This window comes from Pseudonaja textilis, chromosome 2 (assembly GCF_049901715.1).
Source record: "Pseudonaja textilis isolate UNSWEBS1 chromosome 2, rPseTex1.2, whole genome shotgun sequence".
NCBI lineage: Eukaryota > Metazoa > Chordata > Lepidosauria > Squamata > Elapidae > Pseudonaja > Pseudonaja textilis.
The window spans coordinates 63,581,098-63,608,076 of record NC_141991.1 but is presented as its reverse complement, the minus strand read 5'-3'; the positions used below and the strand labels follow the sequence as shown (position 1 = coordinate 63,608,076).

The 26,979-nt window shown below is 37.1% G+C and overlaps 1 protein-coding gene across 8 annotated transcripts in view; it reads left to right on the top strand.

Moving 5' to 3' along the window:
* Nucleotides 1-26,979, top strand: part of RBM6 (RNA binding motif protein 6) — a 75,015-nt gene that overhangs the window by 22,685 nt on the left and 25,351 nt on the right. For all 8 annotated transcript variants that reach the window (XR_015741675.1, XM_026725675.2, XM_026725669.2 and 5 more), the window contains one exon: nucleotides 9,971-10,044. Coding sequence is in view for 7 of the 8 variants with exons in the window: in XM_026725675.2 (XP_026581460.1) it covers nucleotides 9,971-10,044 (74 nt within the window). In the remaining variant the exon portion in view is untranslated. The remainder of the gene's footprint in view (nucleotides 1-9,970; nucleotides 10,045-26,979) is intronic.

Here is a 26,979-nt window from a genome sequence, read left to right as displayed (position 1 = left end):
AAACTTCTAGTAAAACCACTTGATTCTGTGTAATCTGGTCGTTTTTAAGGGGGGGTGGCATATAAACTTAATCAGATAAATAAAAATGGTCAAACCTAAGTTCTGTTTTTTTTTAGTGTTTCTTGATTTTTGTAATCTTGTGCGCTTAACGCAAATATTCTGTGAAAATAGAAATAAAAACTGCTTTGGGTATAGCTTACTTTAGGGATCCCCATCCTGTGGGCCACAGCCCACTGCTGGGCCATGGCCTTTTCTCAACTGGGCCGCATGAGTAAAAGGCCACAAGACCACACCCTGGGGGCTTCTTTTCTCTCTTGCATGACTGGAGCTGTGCATGTGCGCGTTCTGGGCCATCACTCGCATGCCCCAGTTCCTGTTCTGACCCAGGCTTCGTCAAAATTAATAAAACATAAACTGAATTTAAAAGTAATACCTTTTTTAATGCGATGCTGGGAATTACTTGCATTCCCAGCCAAAACTAATTAGACACAGTTCCTCAGGTAAGAGCATGCTTTTCAGTGCTGTAGAATGCTGCCAAGAAATAGAAGTCCAATTAAGGCTAAACATAAACCAACCCAACCCAGAAAAAAACAACTAGAGTACAGAGCTTCATGAAGAACTCAGAGATTACCGAACTGCTTTGCTTTCTGCAAAGCTCTTCATCATTGAGGACTGACTTTTCACCTCCCAGTCTTACTCCTGAGTCGCCCCTGCTGCTTCAGCTTCTAGAAGCACTGCGCGCACACACACTGGGAACAGGCTCTCCGGGCTCCTCTGCTTCACAGCTGCCAGACTCCAAAGGCAGCACCCCACTTTCAGATGGTCCTGGCCCCATCCCTGCATCTGATGCAGGACCTTTGTCCAAGTCTTCACCAGACTCCCTGACTGGTTCCCTTTCCATCTCACTGTCCGATACCGCTGCTGTCCACACCAACTGCCGGCGAACCACAACAGTTCCCTCCCCTCAGCAGAACTGTCAAACCACAAAGGTTGAGGCCCACTGGTTTACTAAGTTTGCATCTATTTCCCTTAACATATGTCAGCTTTTTTAAACATAGTTTTTACATGTAAGGTCCCATATATTCCTATACTGTATATGTAAAAAATTAGAATAGAATAGTCATGTTTTGGGTAAGCATATATTCTGTTTACATGGCATGTAATACATAGTTAGTGTATGCACTAATAGCTGTATGATATGGGAGAACTCTATTATAAGTAAGTAGTAGTAATGTACAGGAAATGCATTTACAAAACTGCAATCTTGATAAGGTTATTATATTGTACCATCCTATAAAAAAGGATAGCTGTCTTAGCCCCCAGAAATTGCTTTTTAAAAATTATTTCAAGTGTGGAGAAAATACAGTGCGTAAGCATGCTTTAAGTAGTGTCAAACCATGTTTACTTTCTATCAGCTCAGCAGCTTCAGTGTGTCATCCTTTGGGTGCATGTGGACTAAAAATGCTATTTGTCATTTTCATTGTGGTGTTGCATATTTTGTATCAAAAGGATGTGATATTGCCTAACTTAGATTCGAACAAAATTGTATAGCAAATGCATTCCCATTTCCTTATATTATTAATGTGTATGACATTGGTCAAATTATAGACAACCATCAAAATATAATGTATTTTTGGGAGATTTTATCTCCCTAAAATATTTTAGCTGCTACCGAAACTTAATTACTAGTAGTAAGTACAGGAGATAAAATCGCATATTAAAATAGGATAATCTATAAAAGTGTAGCAAGTACATGCACATTTTTACTTTCATTACATCATTTATATAATTTTGAAACTTGTAAAGTAGTGAATCTTTTGAGATGAAAATCCTTGAGAAATGGAGTTTATGTTTACTGATGTGTCTATTATTCAGCTATTTTAAATGCTGATATATTTCTGATCTCGATTTAAGATTTTGGTGGTGGTGTTTTTATTAAAGCTTTGAATGACATCAGTTGAATATATCTTTAAAATATATCTTCCCATATGCGCCTGCTCATGTTTTTTGTGATTCTTGGTGGGCATCTTTTAGATGCATCCTTCAAGGGAAATAAAACCAGTAGCTCCACATGAACACCCTTTGGTAGTGAGACTTTTGGATTATTCTCCTTTGGGAATGTTGGTAGTCTCTTGAGTTAATACATTTTTAGTGTCAGGGGCATTGTTCTTGCCCCTGGCATTTGTACTCTGATTAAATGGCTATAACTGTGAACTAGTGGATTTATATTTTACATTTTTCTTGAACTAATATTAATTGTACTTTGCTATTTGTATTGTTATATTTTGCTGCTTTTGTTTGCTTTAAAAATATAAACATTTATGGTTATAAATGACTTGTAATCCATTTAGAGATATTCACATATTGGGTGGAATAAAAGTGTAGTAAATAAAAAAGCAAGAGATGGGCTGTATTGTAGAAATCAAATATTTTATAGCCCTGAACAATTTCTGTGTTTGTTTTACTGCTAATTTACTGAAGGGAACCTTAAAGCTGCTTTAGTTTGATCAGAAGAATTATCAAGTGAATTTCAAAAGATATATATATAAGCCGAGTTTTTCAGCACATTTTTTGTGCTGAAAAAAAAAAAAACCCTCCGCTTATACTCGAGTGAGATTCCCCTCTGAAAAAAAATTGTGTGGAGCTCCGGAGCTGGGCAGCTGCTTCCCTGTTTCCTTTGCAACTTGTAAGCATGGGGGTAATCGGAAACAGAAAAGTTCTTGCATGAGGATATATTGTTTTTTCTTTTTTAACTGTTTTTAGGGGGGAAAAAAGACCCACCGTCATGTGAGAATGCTCAGACACGAAATCTATCCGCCCGAAAATAAGTGTGTGTGTGTGTGTGTGTGTGGATTTTAACAGAGGGAAGACGTAGGGAGAAGGCAAAAGCGACGGAAGATCCTTTAGGGGAAACTGAGGGGGAGACTCACCCTTGGTCCAGATGAGCCCCCTTCCCCGCTCCTAAGGAAGCAGAGGCAGCCAGCAAGGGCAGGCAAGCCCCACTTCGTGGACTCCGTCCGTCCTCACTCCCACCCAAAGCCACGAAGTCCCCCAATCGCGCAGCCCAGAATCGCCCTCCCCTCAGGGGGCAGCAACAATGCCCGGTGTTTCCTGAAACAAAAAGCTGCGCCCTGGCTCTAGGCTCACGGGCTCAGAAAACGTGAGCCGCTGCCACCTCCTCCCCCTCCTCCCGAGCGGACTGAAAGCAGCTGGGGCTGAGGAAACGAAGCCAAGTGGAGCCGAAGCCACCTCGGCTCGCGTTGTTTTCTGAGCCCACGAGCCTAGAGCCAGGGCGCTTTCATTGCATGGCGGAGCTTCTTGTCTCAGGAAACGCCGGACGTCTTTGCTGCCCCTTGAGGGGAGGGTGATTCTGGACTGCGCGATTGGGGGACTTCGTGGCTTTGGGTGGGTGGGTGGGAGCCAGGACGTTGACTTTAAGCACTGCCGACCAAGTGTTTCACAAATACCAGTGGGACCTCCGTCCACCACCACCCCTCCCTCTTTTTCCTCCTTCCTTCTGATCAATCAGGTTTTCCCAGTATTTGCTCACAGCTGCGTTTTCTCTTCTGCTGTGCTAGGCGTTGAATGCGGAGATTTCTGATTCCCCTTACATGCGTGTGGATATGCTGCGGGGCGTTTCTTCCAAATGCCTCACGGGCAGAGAACACTGACTTTCATGATAGTGAGATCGTTTCCCAAATTAATTGATTCACTAACCCAAAAGAAGAAGATGATGATGACAGTGGGAGGCAGGAGTCACTCTCTCCCTTGCAAGCCCCCAGTGCCCGGCCCTTGCGAGAAAAAAGCAAGAGCCGTTCTTATGATCTCTCTCTCTCAAAATCCCCTGGGATTTTGCATTTGCAAGGTGCAAAGCAGCGGCGGCGGATCACGCGTGCTGGAAAGGGCTTGTCTGTATTCTGGGGGGAGAGAGAGAGAGAGAGAGAGAGAGAGATCATAAGAACGGCTCTTGCTTTTTCTTGCAAGGGAGAGAGTGACTCCTGCCTCCCACTGTCATCATCATCTTCTTCTTTTGGGTTAGTGAATCAATTAAACCTTTCATGATCGTGAGATCGTTTCCCAAATTTCCCTTAAATCAGGGAAGAAATCAGAAACAAACCTTTGGACTGAGAATAAGCCTGTTCCTATGATGCCATTTTTGTTCACTGCAGTGAGAAAAGTGTGAAAAACACACTTCTTTTTCTTCATCTTCTTGTTCCCTATTTACTGGTCTTTTTCAGAGAGGCAAACTTATTCTCAACTGTCCTAGTGAAAGTTTTTATTGGTATCTATTTTTATTTTTGAAATTTACCAGTAGCTGCTGCATTTCCCACCCTAGGCTTATACTCGAGTCAATAAGTTTTCCCAGTTTTTTGTAGTAAAATTAGGTGCCTCGGCTTATATTCTGGTCGACTTATACTCGAGTATATATGGTATATATATAGAGAGAGGGTGTGGGAGAGGGAGAGGGAGAGAGAAAGAAAAGGAACGTTTGCTGGTTACTTTTTTCCATTATAGTCTTTTGTAGTACACTGAATAATTTTTTAGTTCTTTAGGAAAGATATAATATTTAAATGGGAATGGGAGAGTATGCACCTGCCTATATTGACTGAAGTAATTGTTTAAATAGTTAAACTTTCTTCTACCTTAGAAGAAAATTATTAAAATGCAAGACTTGATATCAGGTTACTTCTTTTCCTAAAATTTGCAGAACTAAAATTTGCAGAAAATGGCCATTTTCACAACTTCTCCTGCCTCATTGCTAGCTATACTGATAATTAACCAAACAGGGTTCTATCATATGAGGCAAAAAGCTTGGTTCCAGATCTAGAAAATGATTGGTTATGTTTAAGTAATTTTTGAGAACTAAGTGCTTGGGGAAGTAAAGTTGCATTATAATACCATGATGGAAAATATGTAGAGGGGTTGTGTGTGTGTGTGTGTGTGTATATACGGCATGGAATCAGGTTCATCTGATTTACAGTCAATATAAGTTGGGTAATTTTTATTAGTTTTTTTTTAAAGTTTTTTTAAAAGTATCCACTGAGACATTTTATCTGACAAGATTGAGTATTAATATAATAAACATAACCCTCACTATAATGGTGAATGTGTGATTTAGCTACGGATAAATATTTCAAAGTACATATAAATGTATTTCTTCAGTTCCTACCATCTCAATTTGAGCAGTTGTTCAGTGTTCTTCACCTGCTCTCATATTTTGAGTTCAAATAGCAAAACCATCTCTAATTAAATCAGAAAAGACATGTATATGAATAGAGTATGTCAGTGGTTGCTTCATGATAAGTTCTGATTCTGTCATTCTGAGAAGTAAAAAATTTATAGTAATATATTGTTATCATGATCTCTGGAGAATCTTATCCTCTATCAGTTTAATAGCTTTCCTATTTAAAGTCATTTTAAATGCTGGTTATCTCATTCTCTAGTGGTGGGTCTCTAATTCAACTATGTACTACAGTTTGTGAAGAAGTTCCTTTTATTCGCCCAAATCTCCCATCTTTCTGCTTCACTAAGGTCTAATTATGAGAGAGAGAACTTCACCACACCATGAATAATTTTATGTTTCTATCATTTTGGTATTTATCATGGGATTTCTTTCTGTTAAGTATATTGTACATCACTGGTGTCAAACTTGCTGCATCACATTGCTGTCATGCGACGTTTCGTGATTGTTTTCCCCATTTGCAGAGCTGGGGTGGGTGTGGCCTGCGTGTGATACATCTGGCCTGTGGGCCACCAGTTTGACATCCCTGGTGTACATCATAATCATTATCACTTCTTCACAGCTAACTTTTAATTTTAATTTTTTTACAAATATTTTACAGTGATTTTCTAGTTTTGTTTTGAATGTGATTATTGCTTTATCTGGAATTTAACAAATTGGAGCATACCAATATTATTAGCTACAGTCTACGGATTATTATTACTACAGTCTACGGATGCTATTAAAATGACACTACTATGATGCATCCTCTTTCTTGTAAATACGAAACAATATTTACTTTTGTTATGAACATTTTCCTTCCAACAGCAAATAACAGTGTGGAATAGGGATATATATGCATATATAATTTGGTAACCTTATAGGTTTAAATGATATATATATATATATATATATATATATATATATATATATATATATATATATATATATATATATATATATATATATATATATGGATCTTTGGTTGTTCGGGTTTTCTCCCACGTAAGATTCAAAGTATCTAGGCAACGTTTCGATGAAGTCTCATTCATCATCGTCAGGCCTCTGTCTTCGGCTCTTGCTTCTTGGAGTGATGTGAGATTGCAGCTGCTTCTTCCTTCCAACTGCCAGTGGGGGTGGGACTTGATTGGTTGGGGGGTTGGCCGTGTTCTGATTGGCTGGATTTCCTGCTGCCCGGCTTCGAGTTCGTGGTCGCGCTGCATCTCCATAGTGGGTGTCAGCCTGCTTCATGTATGGCTCGGAGGGGTTTGAAGTGGGCACTGATGCAGCTGCAGTGTAGCTTCTGGTCCATGGTCGTGTCTCATCTTCTGAGTGGGTGTGAGTCGATAGTTCTGGTATTTTTAAAGTCAATTTCATGTCCTGTGGCTTTGAGGTGTTGGACCAGGGAAGAGGTCGTTTCTTTTTTGATTGAGTTCTTATGTTCTTCAATGCGTGCATTTATTCTTCTGTTAGTTTGTCCAATGTATGTGGCAGGGCAGGCAGTGCAGGGGATTTCGTATACTCCTTGGTTTTCTAATTCGATTTTGTCTTTGGGGTTTCTTAGGATGGTGGATATTTTTCTGTTTGTGCAGAATGCTGTTTTAATGTTGTGTTTTTGGAGGATCTTGCTGATTTTGTCTGTAGTGCCTTTTAAAAATACCAGAACTATCGCCAAGACCGAACACTTCAACAGCAGAATAATCAGAGAAGCCATAGAAATAGAAAAACGCCCACACAGCATGAACAAACGAGATGACACCTCCCGCCTTCCAGCCATTTGGAAACCCGCCCTCATGAACAGACGAGTACCTAACATGAAGAATGACACCAGACCCACACCCATGAGGGCCACACAAGATGCCACCACCACACTTCCATGTAGAAAACAGACTCACACCCACTCAGAAGATGAGACACGACCATGGACCAGAAGCTACACTGCAGCTGCATCACTGCCCACTTCAAACCCCTCCGAGCCATACATGAAGCAGGCTGACACCCACTATGGAGATGCAGCGCGACCACGAACTCGAAGCCGGGCAGCAGGAAATCCAGCCAATCAGAACACGGCCAATCCCCAACCAATCAAAACACAGCCAAGCCCCTACCAATGAGAAGACACCCCCCCAATCAGAACACAGCCAAGCCCCCACCCAATCAAGTCCCACCCCACTGGCAGTTGGAAGGAAGAAGCAGCTGCAATCTCACATCACTCCAAGAAGCAAGAGCCGAAGACAGAGGCCTGACGATGATGAATGAGACTTCATCGAAACGTTGCCTAGATACTTTGAATCTTACGCGGAAGGAAACCCGAACAACCAAAGATCCACATACAAATACCCGCGAGAACCTCAGAAAACATATATATATATATATGTTTAAATGTTTTTTATATATGGTAATTTAGGGATTCATTTTAAGTTCTCATCAGTAATTCTGTGTAACTTTAAATAGGAAACTTTGCCCCAAGTGTTGAGGAAATTTTGGCATTGCATATAAATCAAGATAGTCCCTAATTACTTAACATCTGGAAGCCATATGTCAACCTGTGGTAAAGATGTATATCTCTACAACAAGAAGTTCATCTCAACAAGAAGTGCAGTCAAATCCCTGACCTGATAACTGGAGACTATTAAGTGTCTGTGTAGGGAGAAAAGACTTAATCTCTGCAAGGTGGAGTGGCTGCTTATTCAGAAGCTTCTATCCATCTTGGACTCTCCAGAAGGGATTATGCCCCTATGTAGAAAGCAGGTTCATAATCTAGATAGTAATGGCTCTTGGTAGAAGTACAGGTAAAACCTGTGGTTTGGAAAGTTTGTGTAGCTTTGGCATGGGTATTAGTTGTGACATTTTCTGGAATGGATAGAGCTTTATTAACAGTTATGGATCTTTTTCACCTATGTTTATACCAGGCATATCCAACCCGTAGTCCATGCGGCCCTGGTACTAGTAACACATCCTCAGAAGATTGTAAACTTTTAATATTATTGTGTGATTTATATATGTTAACTATATTATATTTTACATGTGACCCTAAATAATTCCTATTCAATCAGTGCAGCCAAGGCAAGCCAAAAGAATGGACACCCATGGTCTACACTATTAGAATTCGAGGATCATTTAGAAGCTATAGCTGGTTCAAAATGCAGTTGCTTACATGATAGTAGGTTATTTCCCAATTCCCAGTTTACATATATGAGACAGTTATTGTGGGAAGTACATTGACAAGCTTCTGGTTGCAATTCAGGATGTTCATTTTTATTTTTAAACCTATTACAGCCTATAAGTATATGGCAGTGGAAAGATATGTTCATGGGGAGTGCTTCTGAGAGGAGCCTTCTCTGTCATGTTCTTCTCTGGGAATAAGTATGGTCCATCTATATTTGTATTTCAGAAGGCAGTCAAGACCTGGTTGTTTTGTAGGCTGTTGGGGATGGAATGGGGTGATGCTCTACATGTTCCTGAAGTTGGTTAGAAGGTGCAGAGTGGATTAGATTTATTGTATTTGATATATGTATTGTGGGTTTTAAATGTAATCACTATATAGGAAATAGTTAGTCAGAATTTTTAGGTTAAACAGACATATAAAATTGAGTATAATTAAAAATATAGTGAGTGTATGCCGTATGGACACATTATCTATTGATAAACATAAATACATGATACATCCATGTCAAACTGAATTGCTAACCATATTCACACTTTAACTGGATTCATTTAACTTCTTTGTACTACAGAGTTGACTTTAAATCTGTTGCAGTCATGTGTGACATTTGAGCTAGAACAGAACACAACATATTTATGGTTTGAGATTTTTGTGGAAAAAGGGGTCTGAATAGTTGAAGCTTCCATTACGTAATAGTCTCTGGTTTGTTATAATTGTATTAGTACAATCAAATTCTTGCAGTTTCAGCCATGAAAACTTTGCATTGTTTCCTTGAGTGGCACATCTTCCCTTGAGTAAACCTTGGCTTTAATTTAGATGATTATGAGCCCTTGATAATTTTGAGGTAAGGATGTTTTTATGTACCTGTCTGACTCCTCTTTCAGATAGGTGTACTCCTTTTTACAGTAACTTTCATTACCAAAAAAGATACAGAATGGTTAATCATTTATTTAAGAAAGACATATAAAGAAATCTAATAGTTTGACTTTGAATTTGACTTTATGTAGAATAAGAGTATTTTAAAATACTAAAAGTATATTAGAACATTGGATTAAATCAGATTATAATTTAAAGATAGGATAGAAATTTCTGGATTTTATTCTACACTTTGAATGAAAATAGATTTCTGGATTCCTACCTACAACAGAAAAGTTAACAAAAGCTAAAAACTACTTTGGGATTTATTGGTTCACATGGTTAATGTATTGGTTTAGAAGCCGATTCCAAAAACCTCAATTTGTGAAATAGATAACTGTTTCTGTAATAAGGTTAGTTCTGAAGTACTAACTTACTTCTGTGAATATATGTCTATTTACACTTTTCTTGTTAGTAATCCAAATTGCGTATAGTACTATATTAGAGAAATTCAGAATAAGTGAAAATGACTATAGGTTTATGATACTATCGAGACCAAACCTGAGTTGAAGCTTAGCTATAAAGAACATCAACTGTTGCTTTTGTTTTGTGGGGAGTCTAGGGTGGTGATAATCGGGTTGTGCTATGGGAATGGGGGAATTGGATGCTAAAAATATGGCTTTCTGGCACTAACGCAAATCCCGTCTGTATTTAAATGCTGTCCCCAGGTTACAACTATGGCTATATCTGCGTGGAGTTTTCCCTCTTGGAAGAGGCCATCGCCTGCATGGAAGCCAACCAGGTTGCTTTACACTTCGGTTGAAAATGCTGCTAGAAGAATATTTTTGTGGGGTGGACAACACTTAGTATTTGAAAAAAAAAAAAAAAAAGCAAAATTCAGAGAAAGGCTTTTTATTCCAAAATGTACATTATGGCAGCTAATATTCTCACATCTCCCAGAAATACAAGCAGGTTTAATTTTTTACTACAAAATCTCATAGTTTTCCTGAATTATCTACACTCACATATTCATGCTTTGCTGGCGTGATAGATTCAAAGTATGGTAATTAAGGAAAATGCTCCCAGTTCTTGTGGTTATCCTTATGAGTTTCCATATCTAGTGGATTTCAAGATAAGCATTCAATCTGAGCTGTTTTACTTTCTTGACTGCGTCACAGCAAACCGACAATCTTGACTGTACTGCAAACTCTCTTTTCTGTAAGCAACATTGTTATATGCTTGAATATTTACTTGCACCTGTCTTGGTTTTATGCTAGACATTAATACTCAGTTTCGAGTGAAAAATCTTGTTTACATGCTCACCCCATCTATTTATGTGATTTTATCTGGTGCAGATATATGGAACTATATTGTCTGCCTGTATTCATATTAATTGTGTGCAAGTTGAAGCTACTCAAAAGATACTGCAAATGTACCTGGTTAATCTGAATATCTTTAATAGTCTATTTTTTTAAGAAGTAGGAAAGAGCCCCAAATATACTCAGTGATAGTGTGGGCTAGATTCTTATGTTGGTAATTTTATAAGTAAAAATAATGAATTAAGAGATTTGAGATAATTAAGACAGGTGCCCAGTATTTTTCACACATAGAAATTGCATGAATGTTATCATCTAATGTTTTATGTTGTTTCAAGCTAGGCCTATTTTTGAATTGATAACATTTCTCATGAAATTTCTATTAGTTGGAAATGGTGCATTTTTTAAACAAATTGAATCAATAAGTTAATATTAACACCTATCGGATTCATAATTGAATCAAGTGTGGCTGAGATAAATCAGACCAGCTTTTCATTGTCAGAGTATCTCTTTTTGTTAACACACACCTCAATTTCATCATTGTCCACATTGAAACTTCACCGACTGCAAACAAAAATAAATCATAAAATAATTAAACATTGCAGTGCTAAATATTTTAATCCCATTTTAACACAATTTTCCTATATTGGTCAAATTATCAGTACTAAAATAGAATTTTAGATTTCATAGTTTTTAAAAAAGGCAGAATTATATGTCCCTGTAGATTATGAACTCCAGTTAGATTTTCCACTGGGTATATTGCTTTTTCTTCTACATTTATTGTAATATAGAGTTCTTTCCCAGTAGAATTAAAAGCAAATACACAGTTGTATTTAAGATTAATTTCAAACCATTAAAATAATGAGATACCCATCCTCCTTTTTACATAATCTCCATATATAAAGGTTCTGAAGCAGTTTGAACAGAAGCTTAACACTGAAATTCTAAGATTCCTTTATCTTTGTAAAAGAAATGGAATATTAATTTCACTAGGTTTAAATGTGAGTTTTTTAAAATGTGTATGTGCTGAGTCTGGACAATAGCTTGAACTAGTCCCTTAGGTTTCTTGGCAAGATTTTCAAGATTTGATTTGTTATTGCCTTCTTCCTACTGCTGAAAGACAGTGTCTGGCCCACAGTTAACTCTTGTGGTTTCATGTCAAATGTCAGACTACAGCTCAGTCGTCCCAGTTTCTAGCCCTTTACCATTACAACAAATTGGCTCTTGTTTAAATACAAAATAGTTGTATAACATGCTTTCAGTTGACCATCAGGCAATTGCCTATGAACTCTTAAAATGTGATATAAATGCCAGCAAAGAAAATACTGCTTACATTTAATATGACTATATTGTTTTGTAAACGTTTCACCAATAAGAACTAACCAGAAAATTTTGTGTTCAGTACCCATTTTTATCACCGAACTGCCCCCAAAATGGAAGCAGCCTCTTCTTCCCTCATTCTCTTTCTAGTTTATGATATATCATACTTCATTTTAGGTAACCTGAAAGTATTTCTACAGTCCATAGCTTATGATTTGGTAATTTTGGAGCCATAATTAATTCGAACAATAACTTTCGTTGCTTAGTTTATTGATGTTGGGCAATTCAGTTTTAGGTGACTTCTAAAAAGATTGAACTGAGTGAAGGACATTGTTCAATTCTTTAAGAAAAATTAAGAAAACTTTAAAAGATAATTGAGTTTTTATTCAAGTATGGCCTAAACCAGTTGTCAATAATGCATGTTGATACGTGAGTTCTTTTCAGTTGAATAGCCTAATAATAGCCTATTGAGCTACCTTTTGCAAGTGAACAAACATATATTGCATCCATCTCTTTTTGCAATAACTAACTCAGAGATAGGGGTGAGGGGAAAGGAAATGAGTATTTCAGCTAAGCACATTTTTTGTCCTGTATTACCATTAAATTTTGTGGAGTTTTGATTATTAACTCAGATTGACCTGGTTAATCTTAATTTTCAATGACCCTGGAATGATGACTGACTGACTGACTGATTGACTCTCTCTCTCTCTCTCTCTCCTCTGTGTGTGTGTGTGTGTGTGTGTGTGTGTGAGAGAGAGAGAGAGAGAGAGAGAGAGAGAGAGATGATTATATGCCATCAAGTCATTTTCAACTTTTAGAGACCATATAGATTTTCTCCATGACTATATGAATGTTTTAGATTCCTGGGGATTTCAATTTTTATATAAACCTTCTGTTCCCTATTTTTAACTACTTCTTTTTTATTCTGGAAATTTGCTTAATAGAAACTTTTTTGGCAGTTTGGTCTGTTTTAGCTGATTGAATTAAAACTGAATTTTGAAATTTCCCCTGGCATTTTAGAAGCACGTTAACATTGGCTACGTTAACAAAGGCAACAATGAAGGGAATGCAAAACCTAAACACAATAAATTTATGCTGAATTCCTGTTCCGCTGAATAGAGGGAATTATTTGAAATTTAGGCTTTGGTATTTGTGATAGTATAATCATTTGTTGCAGAGTGCAAGCTCTAAGTGGTATCTCTGCCTTTATTGTTATAAATATGTTATGTTCAACCAAACTTCCTGAGCATCCTGTGTTCTTTTTAAGGATTTATACAAAATTGGATTGGATTGCTTGGTTCAAGTTGTCTCTTGCTTGGTTTGCGGATATTGTTTCCACATACATGTTTGCAAGATACCAGTTTTTAAAATTCATTAGTGGGACAAAGTACAAAAATCCTGTATGAATGAATATGTACTGAATGGAATTCATGTTCCACGTAAGCATTTTCATCTATTAGGATCTAATTCTTTCATTTCTCTGCTAAATAACAGACCTGAAAATGAAATACTCAATAGTACTTAATTAATTAATTAAAATTGGTATTATTGAATGCTCATTTTTTTTCTGAAGGCATTTGTTTCTTTCGTGTGAATTTTTTATCTTTAGGAAAAATTAACTTCTACAGTGGGATAAAGGAAACTATCTGAATTTGAAAAAAATATGACCTAGGCTTTAATAATAATGTTAATAATATGGCATTATTTATGAATTTTTGTTAAGACAATGGATGGAAACATAAGACTTAAAAGGCTAACTAGTTGTTTATTCCTTTTGTGTACATGTTGTCCTCTACTAAAAAAGCATGCCTGTTATGGTCTTCAGCCATGAAGATTGTAAAGCAGGTCACCAGATGATCAACCTGATATTAAAACCTCTTTTGGGGGCAGTTGTTAAACAAATCACCATGATCATTAAGAGAATCTACAGTCATTAAGTGAACACAGCAATTGTTAAGCAAAGTCATTGTTTGTTGTGGGGCATTTTTGTTGAAAGTTAGACGTACTAGAAGCATCATAAATTGTGGTCATGTGACTATAGGGATGCTGCAAATATCTGTAAATGGCAGCGAAGGCATGCTGTCGACCTCATTGGTCATAAAATTCTGGTGGGATCCAGGGGAAGAGCCTTCTCTGCCATGGCTCTTGCCCTTTGGAACATCTTGCCTCCTGACGTAAAATTGGGTCCACCTTTCTGACTTTCCACAGGACCTTAAAGACCACGCTCTGCCTATTGACTTGGGGCCCCAATGTGGTAGTATCATGCTGGAAGTGGTTGGTAGACTAATAGCTGATCCCACCCCAAATATTTTGCACACTCCCTCCCAATCTTTTAATCATAATCAGTATTTTATTGTATTTAAATATATATGTATTTTATGGTTTTATTGTTGTAATGTTGTAATGTTGTAAGCCTCCAGGAGTCCTGGTGAGATGGTTAGCAAATGAACTTAATAAGTAAATCAATTTAATAAATAAAACAATGCAGGTCACTTGCCAAGGGCCTGAAATGTAGCCATGTGACCATGGGGTCCGGTGGGTGGTGGGTGGGATTGGCCTTCTGAACTTCAGAGCTGGGTCATAAGTACCTTTTGGGAGGTCTGTCATAGCTTCTACCTTTTGGGAGGTCTGTCATAACTTCAGATGGTCACTAAGCAACCTGACATAAGTTGAGGACTACTTGTAATTTCATGCTGCTTATAAAACATCTTTTCCCCAAGGGTTCAGTCTTTGAAACTTCATAATTTGCTGAATGCATAAAGATGAAAATATTTCCAGTATTGGTTTTTTTATGTTCATTTTGTACTGTTCAAGTTTATGTTATGAAGTCCAAATTAATTGTAATTTACAAAAATTGAAGGATGCTGTTATAGGTCATTATACATATTATGTTGAAAAGAGGCCTTGAGGATCTTGCCAAGATGCAATAGATTGTAGCTGTGTCACTGGAATATGTTACAGGGTTGGGTGAACTATTTCTGATTCATTGCACATTTTTAATTATGTGACATATACATTCAATAAATAGCATTAGAATATGTGGCTTATAAGTAAGAGTTACTGAATATATTTGAATTATGATTCTTTGAATCATAATTCATAAAGCTGTACTAGAAGGCTTTTAATGAAAACCTGCTGATAACTATGAGAAATGGTTGGTCATTGTTCTGGCTATGTTAGTTTTGTGTATCTGTCAACCCAGTAGAATAGCAACCCAAAAGTGGGCAAGGATAATATATTTTCAATAAAATATTTGGAGTTTATTGATTATTGATTCAGTAAGAACATGTTTAGCCAATCATAAGGAGGAAAAGAGCCCCAAGGAAGGAGAAGGAAGGATTGGCTGTAGCTCCTGTATGCTTTCTCATCTTACATGCACCAAAGATTCAGGCCCAAGAAAATATTTGGGATTCTATGTAAGTAGAAAATTACTTTTGTAATTCACTTAGTTTTCATGCAATTTTTTCCTAAAGATGGGTCTATTTTTCAAATAGATTTAATGTCATGTATTTACACTCTGGAATAAACATAATTTTTGTTGTTGTTATCTAAATAAAATGAACTACCGTAATTATTTTTAATTTTAAAGACATTCATTTGGAGAAAAAAGTACTTTACGGATAATAAATAACTACGGTAGCTAGAAACTTGATATTGAAATTGTTTAGATTCCAGCATAAAAATAGCAGACATTTCTCCAGTCTGAATTTTGTGTTTATGTATTGACATGAATATTTTGATCATATTGAACTGCAGTGAAAATACATCATTGAGAATGATTTGTTGCTTTACATGCAGTACCATTGAGTAACAAACATGAGTTATGTAAACTGCCTACGTTAAATTGCATGGAAATTTAGCTGACATCCAGATGGGAACATTGCTATACTACCATATCCAATGAACATCCTTCATTTTACACTGAGAAGACTTAATTTTAACTAATTTTAATTTTTGTATTAAACTTATTAAATAGATACAATGCATCATATTTATATTTAGCTTAGTATTTCAATGTTTTGAGGAATTTTAAGCATACATGGGTTTATCTTTTCTTCAGTGGAAGAAAAATAATAGTATTTTTGAAGAAACATAAATTTGAAAAAATATTAGGAACTTTTTGTTGTTTTTCTAGCCTCTTTAAAGAAATAATGTGCTTAGTTTGCTTTGAATGGAAAGATGGAAAATTAAGGGTGGGGTAAAGAATGATAAGATTATTCTCAATCTTTATTTTAGAACCCAGTTCTGAAATAAGCTAATTAAATGAATAAGCTGGTAACAGATGGCTTTTTGGAAAATAAATGAGAACAAAACAAGTTATTTGATACAGTTAAAATCTTTTACGAATTACATTATACATTTTTCAGCGGGCTTGAACATAGTGTGAAGGCAGTGTTTTAAGATATAGGTAGTCCCCGACTACTTATATCTTAATTGAGCCCAAAATCTCTGTTGCTAAGTGAGAAAATTGTTAAGTGAATTTTGCCCCATGTTACAACCTTTCTTGCCACAGTTAAGTGAATTCTGAATTACCCATTGACCTTGCTTATCAGAAGGTGATCACATGAGTCCTGAATACAGCAGCTTTCATAAATATGAGTCAGCTACTAAGCATCTGAATTTTGATCACATGACCATGGAGATGCTGGAACAATTGTAAGTGTGAAAACAGTCATAAGTCACTTTTTTCAGTGTCACTGTAACTTCAAACGGACACTAAATGAACTGTTGTAAGTCAAGGACTATCTGTATTGGCTTTCATTATATTGTTTGTGCCTCTTGTTATTAATCTGACACTAGCTAGAATCTTCTGTAGCTATCTACTTTTGGGCTAATTCAAGTTGATATTTTTTGAAACCCATGGATATACTGTATAACTAGAATATTTAAGGGTATGAATATATTTGATGACGCATGGGAGACTGGTCTCTGTATCATGCTGTGGTAGATAGATACTGAAAGCTGATAGTAACAAGATTGTGGAATGCCATCCGAGAAGGAAGCTGCCACATTAGGTTGCAGGTCTGTTAAGACCTATCTTTGGAAGGAACTTTATAATCTAGTTACATTGGTGTATTGTTGGATTAATTGTTGCATGATTTTGCATTGTGCAAAGAAAGATATGTCAGTGATTTAACCAAGAGAGAGAATCCATTGCCACTTAGTCTTTTTAGTCTTGTTTATTTTTTTTCCATCTGATCTGTTATTTCTTCTGCAAAATTCTTACAGTAGTGCGGTGAATCTGTGGCCCTCCAGGTACTAGCACTACTAACTATGCTAATATGCTGTTGTGGCTGATCATAGTTGAAATCAACATTTTGAGGATCACAACACTCTTAATTCTATCTTAAAATATAAGCTTTTATTGAATATTCGCACTGAAACTGCACTTTGAATGAAGAATTATGGAAAAATCCATCATAATGTTTTATCCGGTTGCTCAAACCTGCCTATGTTAAATGTAACATAGGGAGGGGTAGGTGAAAATTGCTTCAGGCTTGGTTGTTGCTGTTGAACCAGTCAGGGCATCCATATCTCAAAATTATTTGTTCTGTAGCCTACTGATTTTATTTTTCTGTACTTTATTTTTTGGTGCTTTTTTCTTATACTTTTCTGATTGTTGTGAATTTCCATGGAGATATAGATTGATGTGCTCTTTCTTCTCTCTTTGTACCTTCACACTGTAAAGGTTACTGTGATTTGGCATTTTTCTTGAAGTAACAATAATATTTTAAATTCAATTTGGGCTTGTAACATGGACATACTTAATGAAGTTGAATTGGAAATAATGTTCCCCTATATTAGAAATTATTGACAATTCAAAATTTCAAATTGCTTCTCTTCTAATATGTGTCATCTTGGATCATGCTTATAGATTTTGTCCTAAATTCCTCCTATAGCAGGATAGGTTGGTACATTCCTTGACCATAGTGTGCAACATATGCTGGCCCATATGTTGTGTATATATGCTTTTCGTTTACTAGGCATACAAATGATGCTACAGTTCAATTAATCCCCATTTGACTTATGCTTTAGAAAAGGAAATGGCTTCGCTTTGTTGAAATTATTGCTGGTGGATAATTATATAAAGTAGTAGTAGTACCTGAACAGAATATAAAAACTGACTGTTTTTATCTAATCAGGAGCAATTACAACAGACTTTATATAGAAACTCTTTAACATTTTGATTATGACTTTTTCCTTTTTAAAATGCTTCTTCAGCAAGAATATAGAAACTATGCAACATGGAAACACATTAAGTTTAGGTATTTGATTGTTTACCACTTGGAGTTTTAAAAGAATGAATACATTAAGATACTTATGTAGAATGCAATACAGAATGCTGATTCTAGCACAGAACTTCCTTGAATACAGAAATACATTATAATGCCTATAAGTATTAGAAATGAAAATTCATGTGGCTGGTGCTTAGCTATAATTGCTGATATAACTTTTTTTCTAGTTTAAAATGTCTGTTAACAGTAAAACAGAAAAATAGTCCTATGCAAAATCCATCATATTTGTAAAATACTTTGTTGTAGCTCCTGATAGCTGAAAAAGACAGTGATGTCAAAGTCTACTGTTTATACAAAGATTTTACTCAACATTTAATTTTTGTACATTATATATCAAAACTACTTTCTGACATTTCCTACAGCTGTGCTCATAAGTTTACATACCCTGGCAGAATTTATGATTTCTTGGCCATATTTCAGAGAATATGAATGATAACACAAAATCTTTTCTTTCACTCAAGGTTCATGGTTGGCTGAAGCCATTTATTATCAATCAACTGTATTTACTATTTTAAATCATAATGACAACAGAAACTACCCAAATGACCCTGATCAAAAGTTTACATACCCCAGTTCTTAATACGGTGTATTGCCCCTTTAACTTCAATGACAGCTTGAAGTCTTTTGTGGTATGTGTGGATGAGGTTCTTTATCTTCTCAGATGGTAAAGTTGCCCATTCTTCCCGGCAAAAAGCCTCCAGTTCCTGTAAATTCTTGGGCTGTCTTGCATGAACTTCACATTTGAGATCTTCCCAGAGTGGCTCAATGATATTGAGGTCAGGAGACTGAGGTGGCCACTCCAGAATCTTCACTTTATTCTGCTGTAGCCAATGACAGGTCAACTTGCCCTTGTGTTTAGGATCATTGTCATGTTGGAATGTCCCCATGTGCAGCTTCCGGGCTGATGAATGCAAATTTTCCTCCAGTATCTTTTGATACATACTGCATTCATCTTGCCACCAATTTTGACCAAATTTCCTATGCCTTTGAAGCTCACACAACCCCAAAACATCAGTGATCCACCTCCATCTTTCACAGTAGGAATGGTGTACTTTTCATGATAGGCCTTGTTGACTCCTCTCCAAATATAGTGTTTATGGTTGTGGTCAAAAAGCTCATCACTCCAAATGACTTTGTGTCAGAAGGTTTGAGGCTTGTCTCTGTGCTGCTTGGCATATTGTAAGTGGGATACTTTGTGGCATTTGCGTAGTAATGGCTTTCTTCTGGCGACTCGACCATGCAGCCCATCTTTCTTCCAGTGCCTCCTTATTGTGCATCTTGAAACAGCCACATCACATGTTTCCAGAAAGTCCTGTATTTCACCTGAAGTTATTTTTGGGTGTTTCTTTGCATCCCGAACAATTTTCCTGGCAGTTGTGGCTGAAATTTTAGCTGGTCTACCTGACCATGGTTTGGTTTCAACACAATCCCTCATTTTCCACTTCTTGACTAGTGTTTGAACAGTGCTGATTGGCATTCTCAATTCCTTGGATATCTTTTTATATCCCTTTCCTGTTTTATACAGTTCAACTACCTATTCTTTTGCTTTCCCCATGACTCAGAAGCCAAAAACGTCAGTGCAGCACTGGATGAAAGATGCAAGGGTCTGTTAGGAGTCCAGGAACTTATTGACCTTCTATATACACACACTAATTACAAGCAAACAGATCACAGGTGAGGATGGTTACCTTTAATAGCCATTCAAATCCCTTTGTGCCAACATGTGTGCATGTTATCAGGCCAAAATTACCAGGGTATGTAAACTTTTGATCAAGGTCATTTGGGTAGTTTCTGTTGTCATTATGATTTAAAAAGAGGAAACACAGTTGACTGATAATAAATGGCTTCAGCCAACTACTGACCATGAGTGAAAGAAAGGTTTTTGTGTTGGCATTCATATTCTCTGAAATATGGCAAGAAATCATAAATTCTGCCAGAATATGTAAACTTATGAGCACAACAGTATATCAAGTATGTATTATGTTAAAATACATTAAATGGATTGTTTGCATAATAGTTCACAAAATCTTTTTGACAATAATACAATAATAATTTATTAAATTAATATGTCACATGACTTCCTGCAATTCCCATGTATTGCATGAAAGAAAATTTTAGGAACTGATTAATATTCATTCGTCCCTTTCTTATTTTTGTATTTTCAATCTGTTAAGAGAAATCAAGTTATTTAGAGCAGTTGAAGCACCCCATATATCCATATTCAATATTGATATATTTGGAGTTGAAATACTAAGATGGTATTCATTCTGAAAGCCTGGTAGAGTTGGAACTTTCTGTGTTAAAAAAGACAGCCTAGTAACATTTTATGTGATTCATGGAAAAATTGGTACTTTATTCTTATATCTCCTAAATATGCATGGGCTATGTTCAAGTGGTTGTTCGGTTTGTGGCTAGTCTAATAAATGGTTGCTTTGTTTTCTTTCATCATTTGGTTTAACATTGTAATGCTTAAGCAATAATCTTTATATGATGCTCATCTATAGAGGGAAAAAAAGAAGTGTACAGATGCCATGATAATTCATTTATTCTGAAGGTTCCAGCCACGTCTAATATTCTTTCAAGACATTAGTACAGGGCTGTCAAACTCCTGGCCCATGGGCTCAATACGTCATGGGCTGGCCATGCCCGGTTTAGCAAAGGGGGGGGAAAAGTCCTGACATGTCATGTGACACCACCACGATGACATGAGTTTGACATCCCTGCATTAAAGAAATAGGGAGATTTTCCTTTTGATTCCAGATATTTAAAATGGTGCATGTTTGAAAATTAAATGCAATATTAGCATTATATCATGCTGTTTAAGAGGAGAGAAGACATGATAAAATGAGCTATGACTTTTTAAACAGTAAATCATATCTGTAACCAAATTATCATGTGTAATCTATATTAGATTTTCCAGATTCTTCCTTACTTTAGCATGTCTTGCTGAAAAACTGCTCTGAAGATAATATTGGCAATGGGTTATGTCAGAAATACTGATAAAAGAGTCCATTTAAGAGTAACTGTTATTTAGTGTTCTGATGTTGATGATAATTAGGTATCATCAAGGTTTGTTTTTTTTTACTTCTAGCAACCACATAGATTTTCTCCATGATGATCTGTCCTTGTTTGGTTTTTGCACTCATCATCACTGTAACTGACTCCATCCATCTTGCTGTTATTATCTTCTCTTTTCTTCTTTCATTTCTAGTATTTGAATCTTTTCTAGAGAACTTGGTCTTCATGTAATGTATCCAAAGTAGGACAATTTCAGCCCAGTCATTTATACTTCAAGCGAGAACTTTGAGTTGATTTGTTCAAATGAGCCATTGATTCATTTTCTTGGTTGTCCATAGTATTCTTAAAAATTTCTTCCAACACTCAGGAATCTTTTCCAACACCAAAATTCAGAACTGTCAATACAAGTAGCCCTCGACTTACAGTTCATTTAGTGACCAAAGTTACAACATCACTGAAAAAAGTGACTTATGGCAGTTTTTCTTACTTACAACCATTGTCGCATGTCATGTGATTTACATTTGGATGCTTGACAGTTGACTTACATTTATGACACATGATCCTGGAATCATGTGATCCCCGTTTGCAACCTGCTTACAAGTAAAGTCAGTGGGGAAACCAGATTCACTTAACTACCATGTGGTCATGTAATTTAACAATTGCAGTGATTCAGTTAACAATTGTTGGCAAGAAAAAAGTATAAAATGGGGCAAACCTCACTTAACAAATGTCTCACTTAACATACATTTTGGGCTCAATTGTGGTCTTAAATTGAGGACTACCTGTACTCTTGCTACCTGTTACTTCAGACTCCAACTTTCGCTTTTATAAAGGCCATATCGGGGCTTCTACAGTTCTGATTTTGTAGATATAGATACATCAGGCCGTTTGAATATGTTTTAAAGAGCTTAATGGCTGGTCTAGTACATGCTATATATACTGCAGTATATTTTTTGATTGCTAGTTCCTTTAACTATTGATGCTTGATACCAAAAGGCAGAAACTATCTACCACATCAATAACTTTATTGTCAGTTCTGGTTTTTCTGCCTCTTGTTATACATGTTGAAAGAAAATCAATGGCTCTGATAGCCCCAGCACTCTCAGATCTGTAAGCTGAAAGTATATTTCACAAACAGCCAGTGAATTCTTTTTTGCTTATTCTCTTGTGATCCCTTCCACTCTAATCTATTGCGGGGGGGTGGGGGGGGTGGAGAGGGGGGAGGAGATATGCCAGGCACAGGAGACTGTATAAGAAGATCACCTGGCTTTTTTTTTTTTTGAACAAATTTTATTGATTTTCCAAAACAATACACAGACAAACAAAACATAAAATATAATGACATAGGAATTTTTTTTTCTTAAAAAGCCAATACAACAACTTATTTAAAGACAGAATTATTCCAAGTTATCACATTTCCAAACAAGCACAATTTGACATATATATTTACCTTATCTGTTCATCTTCATATCTTATCCCAAACTTCTCTTTATTACTTCTTTTCCTTCTATTTATTCATATTATATCTCTTTAACTTTAGATTGTATACATTTTTTATATCCATCTGTCTTATACATTTTCATTATTCTCTTCCAATAAAAAAAAAAAACAAGACATAAAACATAAAAACATAAACATCTTTTCTGAAAGTTGCTTGATCCCGGGTTAAAACTCATCATACAGACACCTCTTCAAAAATCATGTTCCTTTTATATATCATTCCATATCTTATTACCGTTTTCCATTTTCTATATAGCTTCTTCCTTTTTTTTAACTCTCTTAATTTTATTCTACTCATCTCAGTTCAAGTCATAATACTTAACATTCTTTGTCTGTTCTCAACTATCCATTCATTTTTCTCTTTAAACAAAACCTCTCCTGTACACTAATTAGAGTATGACGCCTTTAACTCTTTCCCCTAACCTGATAATACTTAATATCACACATAAACTTGTATTGGGATTCTGTTTAGCACATCCTAAAGTCACACAATATATTATATAAAGAGAAAAAGAAAATTTTAATCGTACCTATTAATACTTATTTATATATTTATATCTTAAACATTTTATTCTATAAATGCCTATAATAACACAATCTTATGTACCTTACAGAATCCCTTTTTCAATTAAATTTACCCATTGTCTATAAATAAATTTTGTTTCTTCAAATCTTGCTTCCCATCATTGAGACTTCTCACCCCTTCCTTTCTCCCTTGCTTATTCTTTTCCTTACCCTGTTCACCCCTTTGTCTTTCTACCTCCCTTTTCTTCTTGTGCTTTCCCCCTTCCTGTTGTTTCCTAATCTTATATCCATCCTTCAACTCATTTTTATCTTTTTTGGTTGTTTTTTTAAGTTTTAAAATCCCTTTTTCCTTTTCCTCTTCCTCCTCCTTCTCCCCCAATAGGGTCACATGTTCATCAGAAATGGTTCCTTCTTTGTCCCAATTATCCTGCTGCGCAATCAATTCTCCATAGGAATGCATCGCCATTTCTAGAGATTGAAAAAGAATGTCCAAGGTATCTTTCCAGTCTTGTTCTTCCTTTTTATATTTTAGATATTCAGTTTTAAATTCATCCAAAAGTGGTGCCATTATGAAGAGGAAAATTTTTTCCCAAAACAACCACCCGAGTGTTTTTAAACAAAGAAAAAAAAGTTTCCCAAAAGATGCAAAGTCACCAAACAATCCAGATAAACTATTTCATTTAGCACTTTTTCCCTTCTTCCATTTCTTTTTCTGGGGTTGCTATTAAATCACAAAATTCCAATTATAATATGTCTTTTGAAGTCTTATTAATGTTCAAATGGCTCTTTAAAATTCTAGGCAGTCTGCTCTTTATTTTCAACTTCAATTTTTTTCCTCTCCCTTCCCACTCACAGCAGAAGAAAAAATTTTCTTTAAATATTTAGAAATCCATATCCCTTTGGCATTAGCACAGTCTTTAGCATTTAGCATACCTTCAATGCGGGTTTCCGATTTCTCTCAAAGCTGTTCCGTTTGGAAGGAGAGTGAAAAGAAAAAAAGTTTTCCCTTTGATATCCATTCGCTGCTTACTCAGTCTGGGAACAATGTGTCTTTAGTAGGTGTTAAATACCAGGATACTTTCACTGTTCCTTTGTCCCGGTCAGCAAAATCAGTTTCATTTCTTCACAAACCCCTCCAGCACATTTCTTTCCCGGCTGGGCTCTTCTAAATGGCGGCCATAAAAGACCGCCGTTCAGTTGCCGTCGGAGAGGGAGATTTAGCCGGCTAGGGAAGAGAGATGCGATGTCTCTCGTCCCTGCCAGAACCCCCCAGTCTTCACCACCTTCTACAAAGGTGGCTTAGCCCCGAAGCCAAATGGCTCGAGGCACTCAGGCAGTGAACACAGGCAGAAACCGTGCAGAGCCACGGAATCCTGCCTGCACTGAAGAACCACAAGCCGGAAGTCACCTGGCTTTTTTTTTTATGTATAATTTGAACTAAATATTTATCTGAATAATCTGTTTACTTCTGTTCCTTAAATCACGAAAACGAAAAAATTTAATATTTACTCCATTAGTAACTTTCATATGATACTATCTATCTGTACGGATGACTGGTATTTACATGTCAAAAACCTGATATCTGTACTGTTATATTTGAAAAAGATATCATAGGCAACCTGGATATTGTTTTCAAACAAGTGCATCTTTGTCTAGGTTACCATCCATCTATCATACGCAAGTAATGAAAAGAATGGTTGGAACTATTTTTCAAAGGTGATCAGTTTTAGGCTACCTCCTTCTGCAGGAAGGTAGGATCTATTACATTGGTCTGCCCCCGGCAACTGATGATCCCATTGGGGATCAAAGGGAACTGGAGGATTTATCTGAAGGTCTGTTGCATAGTTCTGGCTGAGGGCCTGACTGCTGCCTGGTACAGATGGAAGCCATGGATCGGATCGTGCCTTTGTGGCTTCTCTTGACATAGCACTCCCTGTGGCTCATGGAAGAGTTGAGGGAGCTGAAAAGACTCAAGAGATGTCTAAAACAGTTGAAAGATGAATCCAACAACCACAAGTTAGAGCTGCTATTAAGGCCTACCTCATGAGAGCGGCAAAACATCAGTACTTCTCTGCTCTTATTGCATCTGCAGATAACCATCTGGTGACCCTGTTTAGGATTACTCAGACCCTCTTGAGGGTCTTGGAGGTTTATCTTCTGGGCTGTGCTGAGGAATTTTCATTGTACCTCATGGATGAAATAGCTCAGATCTCTTTCTCAGTTGAATACAAAATGTAGACGTATGTGGAAATGCCTGGGGAGTGGACTTACCCCGTTATTTGGGAACAGTTTGATTTCTTTCGACCTGAAGAAGTGGATAGGTTTTTGAGTCTGTAATTTTAGATCAATGCCCTTCCTGGTTAGTCAAGGCTGCCTAGCAGGTGACATGGTGGGTCCTAGCAATGGTTATCCTTGAGGGAGAGGATTGTTCCTGGCATCATTTAAAGAGGTGCTAGTGCACCATCTCCTTAAGAAGCCGTTGATGAACTCCAATGTTCTGGACAATTTTTCATCCAGTCTCCCAACTTACATTTTTAGGGAGAAATCTGGATGAAACAGATTATCTTGACTACTTCCAGTCAAGTTTCAGGCCTGGATATGGGACAGAAACTGCAGTAGTTGTCCTTTTGCATGATCTCTGGTGGTAACAGTAGAGATGATGCATCCATTGTAGCTATCCTTTCAATATCATCAAGTGTGGTATTCTTTTGAAATAGCTTCAGAAGTTGTCAATCAGTGGGAATGGTTCTATGCCAATTCATTTCCTTCCTTTAAGGCAGGGGTCCCCAACCACCGGGCCGCAGACCAGTCCCTGTCCCGGTCTGTGGAACATTTCCTACCGGGCTGCCGGTTTGCTGGGCGCCGCCATCTTGTTTGACGAGAAAGTGTTTCCGGGTGAGCTTTTCCGGTTGGAAAGTGGCGTTTGGGTCCTGAGGGAATCCTCGCGCCTTAGTTTCATCGAGGGCGGGGGCTTCGAACGAAACTAAGGCGTGAGGATTCTTTCAGCACCCAAGGTAGGGCGAGCTGAGCGACCGTCCCAAAGCCGTCCCGAAGCGAAGCCCATCGACAAAGGTACAAAGGAGGAGTTGAAGGTGGCGGGGAGAAGCGGGGGATGGCTGGCTGGCCGGTCACTCGACTCTCCTTGCCTTGTCATGCGTGCTGATGCTGGTACCGGGCCGCGGATCATTTTGTGATGCCGGTACCGGGCCGTGGCACAAAAAAGGTTGGGGACCACTGCTTTAAGGTCAATCCCAGTTGGTGATGATAGGAAGTGAGAGATCTAGCCTATGCTCTCTCTTTTGTGAGGTCCCCTCAGGACTTGGTGCTCTCTGCTTTTTAACATCTACATAAAGCTGCTGGGTGAGATAATCTGTCACCATGGGATGAGTTATCATAAGCATGCGAAGGTATTCATCCTTGATGAACTAAATGATGTTGTGGTTGCTTTTCACTGTGATCCTGGTAAGATGGAGTGGCTGTGGGTAACCTTCTGTGTCTGGTGTTTATCATCTTTGGTCCCAGATTGGGGTGAACTGACCCAGAGAGATCCAGTGCACAATCTGGGGTTCTTCTGGTCTCACGAATCTTGCTTGATGAGCAGATGGTAGTTGTGACTGGGGTAACCTTTGCTCAAGTTCATGTAGTGTACCAGTTATGCCCCTTACTAACCACTGTAATTGTGTCTACATGATTTGAATTCTGAAATATGAGGGAAGGATAAATTTTGTGAAAAGTAAAATGTTCTTAACATAATTTAAAAAT